Here is a 14,311-nt window from a genome sequence, read left to right as displayed (position 1 = left end):
GTTAATGGATACAGAATTACATCTAGATAGGAGGAATAAGATCTAGTGTTCCATAATACTGTAGGATGACCATAACTAACAACAACTTATTGTATACTTTCAATTAGCTAGAAGAGAGGATTCTGAATGTTCCCAATACAAAGAAATGATACATGTTTCAGGTAATGTGAAAAAAAGAAAAAAAGATCAGTGGCTGCCAGGGTTTCAAAGGCAGAGTGAGAAAGGATGGGATGACTAGGTGGAGCACAGCAGATTTTTAGGGCAGTGAAACTATCCTGTATGATACTGTAATGGTGAATACATGACATTATACGTTTGGTAAAACCCATAGAACTGTACAACACAGAGTGAACCCTAATGTGAATTTTAGTTAATAATGTGTTGATATTGGTTCATAATTGTAGCAAATGTAACACCCTAATGTAAGATGTTAATAATAGGAGAAACTGTATACTTGTCTGGGGGGGAGTATGTGAACTGTTTGCACTTGATGCTCAATTTTTCTGTAAACCTAAATAAAATTGCTATAAAAATAAAGTCTATTACTTAAAAAAATGAGGATTAATATATATCACCTTACAAATTAATTTTTCATTCAGCTGTATGCCAAGGACATCTTTCCACATCAGTACATACCGCTTTTTCTACGCACTGTATTTCATGAGTTAATTTGATCTGATACCATTTTTAGATAAGCTGCATATATGCTGCCTTATTACAGAGTAATATAAGACCAGCAACTTTTTATAGGTAGAGGATACGGTTTAATCTTACACCAGGTAGGGTCCAAATGACAAATGACCCTGTCAGCTAAATACTGTCAGACAGAATAACAACTGATCAACGTTATTCAACTTTAAATTAGGTATAAATATAAATCCCACTTTGCTTTTTTTGGTCACTTTGATGTACATTTCACAAGAAATTTTTCATAGACACTACATCAGAAAGTAATTTAATATTCTTTGAGTGCCTTAATATGATTTTATTTTTCCTGAGGTTGAGATCTGGTTATATTTGCTCTAAATGTGTTTCAGGCTAGAACTAATTCAGTTGCAAGGAACAGAACTTCAGGAAATAAACTACTCATTTCTTTATGTAGACTGGACTAAAATTGATTTTTTAAGGGAAATCCTAGGCCTTCCTTCTAGAACTTCCACTGTTTGCCTCAGGACGAGGCGAAATGCAAGCTTATATACACATACCCTGTTATGTTTCTTGGTTCTGATAAAAATACGAATTCACCGTGAGTAATGTTAAAACAATGAGGTCTATATTTAGCAGCCAACAGAATACATGTCTGGACTGCTGCCAAGAGATCAACACTCAGGAACAATCGGTTAAGAATTAGCAACCCACTTACTTCAGATATTCTCAAATACAACCTTAGGCCACACTTAGCAGTAAGCTAATCATCTAGACTCCAACTTTCTCCTGCCTGCTGTACACCTCCAATTTTGGCAAAATATCTTTTTCAGAAAGAAATGCAATTTCATGCAATGCCATCAACTCATATTGAAGGGTACTATAATTCATTCAACAAACATTTATTTGAATGCTGACTATAAAATGCTATGAAACTATGTTACATTCTTTTTATGAGAGTCTTTGGGATAAAGGTCTGTCTGATCTTTAGGCCAAGAACAGTTGCAAATTTACCTGAGCTGGGTTCTTTTTATCTAAGGACAATGAAAGAAAGTTTTTAACTTCTTTCTTCTTAAAGTTGGCTGCTAGAAATCTTACTGTGGTATTTTTGGACCACCCCTAGTAAGGATGTTATCATTATGGTATGCATTTTTAGATTTATCTTTGGCTCTATTTTGTCTCCACTCAAACCTTCTTTTCTTTGGCCCCATTTTAATTTACCTTATCTCCTCACAACACACAAAACTTAGTAAATGGTCTGAAATCCTTTTGAACAGGGCAGAGCAAAATTAAACAACTGTAGGAAGCAAAGTAGAGGTGAGAACATATTAGTTTATTGAAAGCATGCTTGTTCATCCATTTGAATTTTGATAACTGAATACACTGAATATCAGAGGAGAAAGGTAAATTGGAATTTTTATCTTAATATTTTAAGAATATCATGTTTTTTGATCATTTTAATGGCAGTAGGCACAATAAAGTGAAAAATTTCACTTGGCCAATGTAAATACTAAATGGTTGAAAGTTAATTGTGTTCCTAGTAAACTTGCAGTAGTTTTTATAAATTGAACATTTAAAAATGAATTGATGAAATTGTTAAATATATAAAAACCTTGGCCACCACATACATTACAATGTATATAATCACTCCCTACATTATGTAACAAGTTCAGATTTCTGTATATGATGTTTTATTAAAGTAGAACAGGTTACAGAATGGCAAAAAAAGCAGTTCAAAGATAATAAACACATTACACACCAACAGAAAATCATGACATTTAAGAAACATAATGAGACTTATTTTGGTTAGCCTGGTCTAACTACAATTCCATGCATTTAGTATAAAGGGCAACACAAACATATAAAGTACAGTTCTTATTATCGCTGCAGTCTTATTAACCTGATGACATTGTCTTTCTAGAGTAGGTTTGGATATAAGCAAATAAATTGCCATCACTATTAAAAAAAAGCACAGATAGGTGCTTGCCTTAAAAAAGGTAGTAGTTACTTTACAGTTATAAAAGTCCGATCATTCCTATACATAGCAAATTTAAAATATACACATATGGAGAGAGTGAGTGGGTAAGTGTACAAGCCAGCATGCACACAAACATAACATATAAATTCCTTTTGGTTTTCTTTTTGATCTACTTCAAACTTGTCAGTTCTTTGTTCATGACTCTTGATGGGACAGAACTTCAAGTATCTTGCCAGTAATAAGCTAAGAAATTCTTTTTTTTTTTTTTTTTTATAAAGATGACTGGTAAGGGGATCTTAACCCTTGACTTGGTGTTGTTAGCACCAGGCTCAGCCAGTGAGCCAACCGGCCATCCCTATATGGGATCCGAACCCGCGGCCTTGGTGTTATCAGCACCGCACTCTCCCGAGTGAGCCACGGGCCGGCCCCTAAGCTAAGAAATTCTAAACCAGTCTCATATTGTAATCCCTGGGTCTATCTGCTCATCAGAATAATTTCTTTCCTTTGCTTTCATTTTTCTGTCCAGTTAGTTTTTTGTTTCTCTTTCTGTTAACGCTCTCCTGTAAGTCCGTCAAACACTTTTGGTACATACTAATTATTAGATGAGTAATTATCTATTTTCTTTTTCTCATCAGCTGGAAAGGGTAGGAAGAGACAGGTGTCAGCTTTAGATAATATAGGAAGCCTCAGCCAAGGCAGGGCAAACATAACAAAATTTAAAAAAGAAAGGTTTCAAATCAATAACTTGAGCTTCCACTTTAAGGAATTAGACAAAGAAGCACAAACTAAACCTAAAGCAAGCAGAAGGAAGGAAATATTATAAATATTAGAGTAGGGGCCGGCCCGGTGGCGCACTGCTACAGTGTGCCGCTTGGGAGCGCGGTGGCGCTCCCGCGGAGGGTTCGGATCTCACATACAGACTGGTTCCCGCTCACTGGCTGAGCGAGGTGCGGGCGCAACACCGAGGGTTGCGATCCCGTTGCCGGTCCTGGTCCGGTACGGGCGCAACACTGAGGGTTGCGATCCGTTGCCGGACACACACACACACACACACACACACACACACACACACACACACTCACACACAAAATAAATAAATATTAGAGTAGAAATCAATGAAAACAAAAAAAGGAAAGAAAAAAAAAAAGATCAATGAAACCAAAAGTTGGTTCTTTGAAAATATCAACACTGGGGCCGGCCCGGTGGCGCACTGCTACAGTGCGCCGCTTGGGAGCGTGGCGGCGCTCCTTAGGTATCTACCCAAAAGAAATGAAAACATATGTCCACACAGAAACTTGCACACAAATGTTCATGGCACCATTATTCATAACAGCTAAAAAAAAAAAAGCTAAAAACAACACAAATGTCCATCAACTGATGAATGGATAAACAAGAGTATTATTCAGCAATAAAAAGGATAACATGCTATGACATGAATGAACTCCAAAAACATTATGCTAAGTGAAAGAAGCCAGTTACAAAAGGTCACCTATTGTATGATTCCACTTATTTGAAATGTCCAGAATAGGCAAATCTATAGAGACAGAAAGTAGATTAGTGGCTGCTTAGAGCTGGGGGAGCGGGAGGGGAAGAGAGAGGGGGAATGACTTCGAATGGATACATGATTTGTTTTAGGATGATGATAATGTTCTAAAATTGGATTAAGGTGATGGTTGCATAAAAACTACCAAGTTGTATATCTTATTATGGGCAAACTTCATGGTATGTATGTCTCAATAAAGGTGTTTGAAAAGTCCTTCCCACTATTAAAAAAAAGAGAAAAAAAAGGAATAAAGCAGTGAATCAAGCAAGAAAACACAAAACCAAAAAAAATCTTCCCACAAAGAAAAGCCTGGCTTTAGATGGTTTCACTGGTGAATTATAGCAAATATTTAAAGAAATAATACAATTCTATACAATCTTTTCCAGAAAATATTCATTCTGTTTCCTATCTCATTCAATGAAGCCAATATTACCCCTAATACCAAAATCATAGTAAGACATAACAAGAAAACTACAAACTAATATCCCTCAATGAATACAGCCATACAAATCTTTAACAAAATACTAGCAAACTGAATCCAGCACCATATAAAAAGAATTACATACATGACCAAGTGGTATTTATTGCAGGAATACAAGATTGATTCAACATTTGATAATCTATTAATATACCATATTGATAAAATGGACAAAAATCACATGATCTTCTCAACAGATGCATAAAAACATGAGACAAAATCCAATACTCACTCATGAAGAAAAGCCCTTCCACAAACTAGAAATAGGAGGATACTTTCTCAACCTGATAAAAGGTGTTTATGAAAAATGTACAGCTAAAATCATACTTAATAGGAAATGCTTTCCCCTTAAAATTCAGAACAAGGCAAGTAAGAATGTGTGCCCTTGTCACTTCTATTCAATACTATATTGGAGGTTCTAGCCTGTACAGTAAAGGGTGGGGTGGGAGGAGAAGGAAAATTAAAAGCTTTCAGATTTGAAAGGAAGAAGCAAAACTTTCTCTATTTGCAGACTACACGATCCTGTATAAAGGAAATGATATGGAATCCATACACAGTAAACTACCAGCACTAATGAATGAGTTTAGCCAAGCTACAGTATACAAGATCAATATACAAAAATCAATTGTAGTTCTATATAATTAACAATGAACAGCCCAAAAATGAAATAGAGAACAAAACTGCATCAAAAATAACATGAAAAATAATAAAATATATAGGAATAAATTTAACAAAAGTAGTGCAAGCCTTGTGCACTGAAAATTACAAACTACTACTAAGAGAAATGAAAGCTCTAAATAAATGGAGAGACATTCCAGGTCCATGGACTGGAAGACTAAGTGTTATTAAGAGAGCAATTGTCCCCAAAGTGATCTCTACATCCACAATGCTTATCAAAATCCTAGCAGGATTTTTTTTTTTGGGTAGAAATTGACCCACTGAGCCTAAAATTTATGAGGAAATGCAAAAGATCCAGACAGAGTAGCCAGACGAATTTAAAAATAAAAACAAAAAACTTAAAATAGGGTTGGCCAGTTAGTTCACTTGGTTAGAGCTAATAATCCCAAGGTCAAGAGTTCAAATTCCCATCCAGGCCAGCCACCAAAAACAAAAACAAAAAACCAAAGCTATAGGACACTTAGACTGCTTGATCTCTCAACACTTACTGTAAAAGCTACAGCAATCAAGACACTGTGGTACCGGCATAAGAGGAGACATACACACCAACAGAACATCAATGGGAGTCTAGTGACTAATCCTTACATTTATGGTCAATTGATTTTTGACAATGGTGCCAAAGCAATTCAATGGGGTAAAAGATAGTCTTTTCAACAAACAGTGCTGGGACAACTGGATAGCCACATTCATAAAGATGAATTTAGATTTGTACTTCATACTATATCCAAAAATTAACACAAAGTGAATCATAGTTTTACATGTAAGAAGTAAAACTATAAAACTTCTTAAAAAAAATAGAAAAAATTTTTGTCCTCATGGATTTGGTACAATACCAAAAGCATGATCCATAAAACATGAAATTGGTAAATTAGACTTTATAAAAATTAAAAATGTTTATACTTCAAAAGACACTACTAAGAAAACGAAAAAGCAAGCCAGAGACTGGAAAAAATATTTGCAAATTATATGACTGAGAGAGAAGTTTTAAATAGACACTTCACCACAGAAGATAAACAGATAGCCAATAAGCACAGGAAAAGATGCTCAACATATTTTCAACATCCTAAGCTCAACATACAATCAATACTGATAAAAGATGCCACTTCACACCTTAGTACTAGAATGGCTATAATAAAGAGACAAACAATAACATGTGTTTAAGAAAGCCCTTATCTGCCACTGAACTGTACACTTAAAAATGGTTTAAAAGGTACATTCTATGTTATATATATTCTACCAAAATTTAAAAAAAAAATTTTTTTTTGGCAGCTGGTTGGCACAAGGATCGAACCCTGGACCTTGGTATTATCTGCAGCATGCTTTAATTAAAAAAAAAAAAAAAAATTTTTTTTTAAACCCTTACCAATATTTATTTTAAAAAAGGGGAGGGGGCAGTGAACCAAGCAGGAAAAAAACAAAAACATCTTCACACAAAGAGAAGCCCAGCTTTAGATGGCATCACTGGAGAATTCTATTAAGGAATAACACAACTTTATATAATCTCTTCCAGAAAACAGAAGAGGAGGGAACACTAACTTAATGAGTTCAATTTAAATGTATAATTAAAGGCATCATGATTTACTTTTTGCAGAAAATGCATTATTAAAGTATAAAAGTACTGGAATGGAAGTGTTGAGAACTGTTCTAATCCAGACTTTGTTAACAACTAGTTGTGTAATTTTTGTCAAGTTACATTATCTTATTGAGCATCATATTTACTTATTTGTAAACAGGGAGGTTCACCAGAGAAATCCTTTCCATCTGTATGATATACTTCTATAGTATATGTTACATATTGTAACATATTTATTTATTTATTTTTTAATTTAATTTTTTTTTTGTCCTTTTTGAGACCGGCCACACTGCACTCAGCCAATGAGCGCTGTGAGTGCACTGGTCATTCCTATATAGGATTGGAACCCGCGGTGGGAGCGCTGCTGCCAAGCGCTTTCTTAAACACATGTTATTGTTTGTCCCAAGTGCGCCATGGGCTCGGCCCGTAAGATATTTAAATAATAACATATTTAAACAATTTTGTTTAAAACTTTCCCAATCCTAAACTGGTATAACCCTATGGAATTATATGGCAACATGTAGTAAAAGCCAGTTCATACTCTGTGGTAAAGTATTTCAATTTTGGATATTTACCTTTAGGATTTAATTCAAATAAAGCAAAAGAACACATAAAAAGATGGTCACTGTAACGACTCAGATGTCCAACAAAAGTGAAATAACAGTAACACAAAGAAATTTTAAATTACTAAAAACTGGTATAAAGATGATTGTAGAAAATACTTGGGTTAGGTGAAGAGAATCGGAATATAAATTATTTCAACTATGAAAATATACACAGTATATAAATATATGCCAAACAAAGGGTAATTTGCACTAATGTAAGTAGTATTAGGGTTTTGAGTCTACAGATGGCTTTTTTTTGTTTGTTTTTAATTGCAAAGTCGTTTGTAGTGTCGATACATTATATACAGAAAGGGAAAACAAAATCACATACTTGTCCAAAGGTAGAGATACAAAGTCACACTGATAGCTACTCTTGCTTGATTAATGTTTCTTAAGAGTGGTCATGAACCTAGGGTTCTCAGTAGACATCTCAGAGATTACAACTTTTATAAGTTTATATTGGAATTACCAACAGTATTTCACTTGTTCTACTCAGTGTTGAGGTAAAGGATGTAAGTCTGTAATTTTCAAAGTAGCCATTAAAATTTGGATATAATATAGAACAGTTCAAAATCCTTATGCCTGGCTATTTATTAAGGACACTTCCTTTCAAGTTCTCAACTTAAAATTTCCCAAGCAGCTTTCACTTTTAAGTGTATCAGTCACAAAACTATTTGAATTACACAACCACTAACGTTCCTCTCAACTACGTACGGCCAGTGGAAGGAAGGGAGTGAGTGTCTAGCTTCTTGATTTTCCTTCCTATTCTTATGGCTACACCTGCTAGGATGAGAATTTCACCAGGAGCCAGTCTCAGCATTCCTGAGGTCAGCAGAGAGAATACTTAAAAACATAAATCTAATAGCAGTAGGTTGAATCATATGAAATTGTTTCTGTGGGTCAAAAAAGTCAACCATTGGTAATTTTGACCTATGTCATTACCTTCGTATTAAGAAAAATGTAAATTTCCATAAGTATATCTATTTATTTAAAAACATTTTAGGACAAGATAAATAACTTTATTAGCTTCTTGGTACAGTTTTACTTTGGTTTCCCTGGTCTCTGTAAGTCTACTAAAGCTCTGCTACTATATTTTGATTTTTGATTAGAAAAAAACCATAAAATTTTCTTTGTCATTTCTTTTATTACAAGGATATCTAGTCTTTTTTTTTTTTTGTACTTTGAATTGTCCTTCCACTTAAAACTTTTTGTTCTCTTTGAGACTCTGAAATCACTGTCAAGGCCTCTGTCCTTAACATTGCGAATAATGAATGCTCTTACATGAGTCATTATTTTTAGAACTAGAATTTTAAGCAATCAGTTTTTGTATGTTTGTATTAATATGCCAAAGTCATAAGTAAAACCAAGAAGTTTTTTTTTCTTTTTTTCTTTTTTTTCTAAAAGATGACCGGTAAGGGGATCTTAACCCTTGGCTTGGTGTTGCCAGCACCACGCTCAGCCAGTGAGCGAACCAGCCATCCCTATATGGGATCCGAACCCGGGGCCTTGGTGTTATCAGCACCACACTCTCCCGAGTGAGCCACGGGCCGGCCCAAAACCAAGAAGTTTTTAACAGCAGCCAACTAACAAACAAATATTAGAATTATCCCATTCTAACTCAATCCCTGACAAAATCCTGTTTCTCTTCACAACACTTTCAGAGAAATCAATGCTTTTTCCACTTCCAATTGAAATCAACCCCATTTTAAGAACATCTTACCGGGGCTGGCCCAGTGGCGCACTGCTACAGTGCGCCGCTTGGGAAGTGTGGTGGCGCTCCCACCAAGGGTTCGGATCCCACATACAGACCGGCTGCTCACTGGCTGAGCAAGGTACGGGAGCAACACCGAGGGTTGCGATCCATTTCCGGTCACAAAAAAAAAAAAAAAGAACATCTTACCTGAAACTACCATAGACTATAAGAAGAATGGAAATCAGAAATGTAGACACTTGACTGGAATCCACCAGGGAATAGGCCCTAGAGAAATAAGAGGAAAAAAATTTAAATCACATGCAGCAAGTCCTCATGGAGCTTACAGTCTGAGTTCTACGAACTCCACTTAGCTTTGTTTTTGTCTTCGAGAAGAAAAAAAGGTGTAAATTAGCACAAACAAAATAACTTAAGTAAAATGAGACTTGCTAGCTTAACATGAAGAATAAATTGATAAGTTCACAGATATTATTAGCTAATATTCACAGGATTTTAAATATCAATATAAAAATCCCACCTCTGCATGATATACAATATACATTTATAAGATCTACCCCCAATTTAAAAAGTATCAAAATATCTACCAAATCTGTGCCAATGACAAAAAGTCTCAACAATTAAACTTTTTATCAGTTTACACTTGAATCACTAATAGTATTTTACTGGTTTTACTCAGTGATGAGGTAAAACCTGCATATCTCTTCTCAATTTCATTTCCATTTTTCTAATTGCCTATTGATGGTCTCCATCTGGATGTCCTGGAGGAGGTTCTTCAAAGTCAACAGGTCCAAAACTAAAGTCATTATTCTTCCCTTCATACCTGATCCTCTCAAGGAATGGTATCACCATCCCCTCAGCTGCCAAAGCTAGAAATCTGCTGTTGCATTCTTGACAGTCTCCTCTCTCACTTTCCACATGTAATGACAGTCAGTGAGTCCTACAATTTCTACATCCCCAATTACTCTGCTTCTCCCAATTCCACTGCCAGTTCCTTAGCTCCTTTCTATAGCTTGGGTTTTCACTGAGACTTTTTCAAGTCTCTCTCCACGAGTTCACCCTTCCACATTACTCAAGCTTCTTTGTTAGAGATCTTCCTAAAACGAATCTCTTAATTTTTCTCCCACTTGTATTTAATGATGCCTATGTACCAGGCACTCTGCTAGCCACTGGGGATATAATAACAAACAAGACTGCTTTGGGTCCCTGACTGAATGCCTTTTCTAAAAAAAAGTGAAAAATTTCATTCTAAAAAAGTGAAAACAAAAAATTAACATAAGTAAGTGAATATCATCATGGAGAGTGTTACAAAGGGGAGAAAGACAAGTACAAGGTACTATGAGAATGTATGGTAGGTGGACCCCATCTAAGAACAGGGTAGGGGGAACTTTCTTTAGGGAGGTAGATGAATTAGATACAAGACATAATAAACAGGACTTGGTGATTGTTTATGGGAAGCAAGAGAGGGAGGAATCAGCAATGATTGCTAGGTTTCTGCTGAGAAGCTGGGTTTGTACGATTTGGCCACAAAAAAGTCAACTTAGAAGGAGCAGAATCAGAATTAAATTTTGAATGCACTGAAGAGACAGTTGGATATTTAGGTAAAGGGCCCAGAAGCAGCTATGGCTAAATATATATCCTGGGAGCTCATCACTTTCTACATGGTCACCAAAGCCAGAGGTGTGAGTAAGAGTGCCTAGCAGCAGTAAGAAGGATCAAGGCCTGAGAAACCTGCAAATGTAAAAATGAGCTAGAAGGAGAAGCTACAAAGAAAACCAAAACGAAATAGAGAAAGAGGAAAAAACCCAGGATAGCAGGGTAAGTGTATTGAAGAGGCAGCAGGAATGAATAATGCCTGAATTTAATCCTTTGGTTTACCACTTACTATTAGCTGAACTAGTTACTTGACCTCTCTAACTTCAGCTTTTTCATCTGTAAAATGGGGACAATGACAACACCTACCTGAATGAATTATTAAATAATTAAATGAGTAATTTATATAAAGAGCTCAACACAGCAAGTACTCAATTAATTTTCACTGCATTAGAAGGGAGAAGTCACCTATGCTGAATGCTGTGGAGAGGTCAAGTATGATAAAAACTGGTGTTCAGTGGATTTATTTCACATGTACTAGTAACCTTAGCAAGAACAGTTTTAATGGAGTGGTGGGCATGGGAGTCAGACTGGAATCGGCTGAGAAGTTAAAATTAAGGAAATGGACATAGTTTTTTGAAATGTACAGGGAAGAGAATGATAGTTGGAGGGAAATGTAAGGATAAGGGAGGCCTTAAAAAAAATTTTTTTTTAAAAGATGGGAGATACTCAATTTCCCAGCAAGAGAGTGGGTAAGGAAGGGAGATAGGATAGCCACCCGAGCCTCTATCCTAGTCTCTATACAACAATGCAGCTGTGGCTGGCCAGTGTGTTCTCTTTCGGACAACCAGATTATGGAGACAGTGCTTAAACACTAAGAGATACCCGCGACAGCACAGTTCTTATATTAGGAAAATGGACTTCATCAACTTCTCTTTATTCTAAAATTGTTTCTTTCTCTGACATAATCTTTGCACATATCTTTCAAAATTCTGAAAACAAATGAACTGTTTATAAGGAACATTTTCTTAAAATTAAAAATATTTTTGACTAGGTCATATATAAAAAGATACACATATAGAGGTCTCGCTCCCATCTAGTCCTCCCCCACTCCCCACTCATTTTAAAATAACCACTCTTATTAGTTTCTTGTATAGCCTTCTGGAGTAAATATACAATATAAACCAACACATATTATTGCTCACAGTTTCTTACACAATACACAGGATATTGAATACACTTCTCTGTATCCCTCAGCCTCTCATTTACAATATAGCCTAGAGATCTCCCTATATCAGCATGTGGAAAACTTATTTTTATTTTTATTTTCTTTTAAACATCTGCAAAGAGTTCCACTGTGTGGATATACCACAGTTTTGTTTTTGTTGTTTGTTTTTTTAAATAAGTCCCTTATAGATAGACACTGGAGTTGTGTTTTAAAATTCTGCTGTTACAAACAATTCTGTAATAAATAACCTTGTAAAATTTACCTGCATTGCACACACATAAAATGACATATTTGTGTAAGGTTCCTAAAAGTGAGATTGCTTGATCAAAGAGAAAACGCACTTGCAATGTGACATATGTTGTCAAACTGCCCTCCAGAGAGGTTATACCATTTCACTCTTACTAGTAATGGAGCAGAGTTCCTGTTTCCCAAAGCCTTGTCACCTTTGTCATCAGTGAATGTTGTCTACCCTTTGAATTCTTACCAATCTGACAGATAAACATTGGTATCTCGGCATGGTTTTCATTTGCATTAATTACATTTTTGATATAATTAAAATTTAAAAATTAATTTAAAAAGTGAGATTGAGAGATGTGGATGATGTGGGGGGTGGTTTGGGGAGAGATAGGTTGGGTAAAGGGCATAAAGAAAAATCATGATTTGTAATAATAATATGCTTATAATAAATAATATTTAAAAAAACAAATTACAAATTGTAAAAAAATAGTGAGATTGAGCAGCTTTTCATATGAACAAGGGCTAGTAGATATTTTTAAAAGGCAATTTAATGTTTTTTTTTTCAGACAGAGTTATAAAAAAGAAAGGCAGCTTTCTTCTGAAGAACTTTTCTTTTGATGGTGTTTTACTTAGATAATATGGTTTGTTATAATTCAGAATTATAATTCTGGGCCGGCCCGGTGGCGCACTGCTACAGTGCGCCACTTGGAAGAGCGGCGGCGCTCCCGCTGAGGGTTCGGATCCCACATACAGACCGGTTCCCGCTCACTGGCTGAGCGAGGTGCGGGCGCGGCACCAAGGTTTGCGATCCCGTTGCTGGACACGAAAAAAGACAAAAAGGAAAAAAAAATTATAATTCTGAAGTGTAATTAAAGGCAGATTAAACATCTCAACTTCCCAAATTCAAAATCTTAAGGTTTGATACTTTACTGTTGTTTAACTAGTTTGCTACATCTCTGAAATCAAAGGAGACTCTCCATAAACTCATCACATGTAAGACTTCTGGAAGTCTGGACTGAAGTTTTTAAAAACCTGCTCCTCCTTCCCCACAGATCCTCTGTGTTGTGCTCTACTCTGTGTGGCTATAGTCATTGACTTTCTCTATAGTCTGTTTTTCTAGATAGATGAGGGATTGTCCATGTGCAAAATACCACATGAAGAGGCTGATGAGGGTTACCAGTTCTCATCTCCATATTCTGGCAATGAGCATGCCATCCCCTGCAGAACTAAATACATGGTTTCAGAAAAAATTTTCTGATGTTTAATGGTTTTGTTTAGACTGAACAATTCTGTTTTAACCTTCAAGTAAATCTACACAAGAAAATCTGGCTAATGCTCACTCCTAACATAGTCCATGGTATTTTATAATTTATAATAACACCTTAAAAAAGTTATAACAACATGGCAGACTGTACCAAATATCACATAATTAGAAGTTATAACTTATTTCATGGTGTTGCTTGATATTTCATATCTTTTCAATTCAAACTACCATTATAGAAATCTTACAAAAATCCTTTTAACAAAAAGAATTTATAACAAAATACAGGACATGGATTTAATTTAATTTTAGCCCATTTTCATTTTAAAAACACTATCAACTTTCTTTTTTAAAATTACAAAAATAATTCATGCTCATTGTAAAAATTCAAATAATGGGTAAGCATATAAAGCAGAAAGTACAAGTGCCTCTTCTCTCCTCCTCTCTTTGTACTTCTGTTCCTTAGGAGTAGACATGGTTTACAAATAGTGTGTAGAGAATGTATACGCTCTATAAAAATTGGAAACAAACACGTGCTTTTAAAATTTGCTCTTTTTGGGGGGGGGGGGCCGGCCCAGTGGCGCACTGCTACAGTGCGCCGCTTGGGAGCGCGGTGGCGCTCCTGCCGAGGGTTCGGATCCCACATACAGACCGGTTCCCGCTCACTGGCTGAGCGAGGGGCAGGAGCAACACTGAGGGTTGCGATCCCGTTGCTGGTCCCGGTCCGGTACGGGCGCGACACTGAGGGTTGCGATCCATTGCCGGACACGAAAAAAGACAAAAA

The 14,311-nt window shown here is 35.9% G+C and overlaps 1 protein-coding gene across 1 annotated transcript in view; it reads right to left on the bottom strand.

The window, feature by feature from the left end:
* The window catches only part of SPPL3 (signal peptide peptidase like 3), a 139,938-nt gene that overhangs the window by 39,009 nt on the left and 86,618 nt on the right, over positions 1–14,311 (bottom strand). The window contains exon 2 of the mRNA XM_008569345.1: positions 9,401–9,478. Within this exon, the coding sequence (XP_008567567.1) occupies positions 9,401–9,478 (78 nt within the window). The remainder of the gene's footprint in view (positions 1–9,400; positions 9,479–14,311) is intronic.

Source organism: Galeopterus variegatus, unplaced genomic scaffold (genome assembly GCF_000696425.1).
Source record: "Galeopterus variegatus unplaced genomic scaffold, G_variegatus-3.0.2 Scaffold487, whole genome shotgun sequence".
NCBI classification, from domain to species: Eukaryota; Metazoa; Chordata; class Mammalia; order Dermoptera; family Cynocephalidae; genus Galeopterus; species Galeopterus variegatus.
Note: the sequence above shows the minus strand (reverse complement) of the source record. Positions and strands in the feature narration are given on the sequence as shown.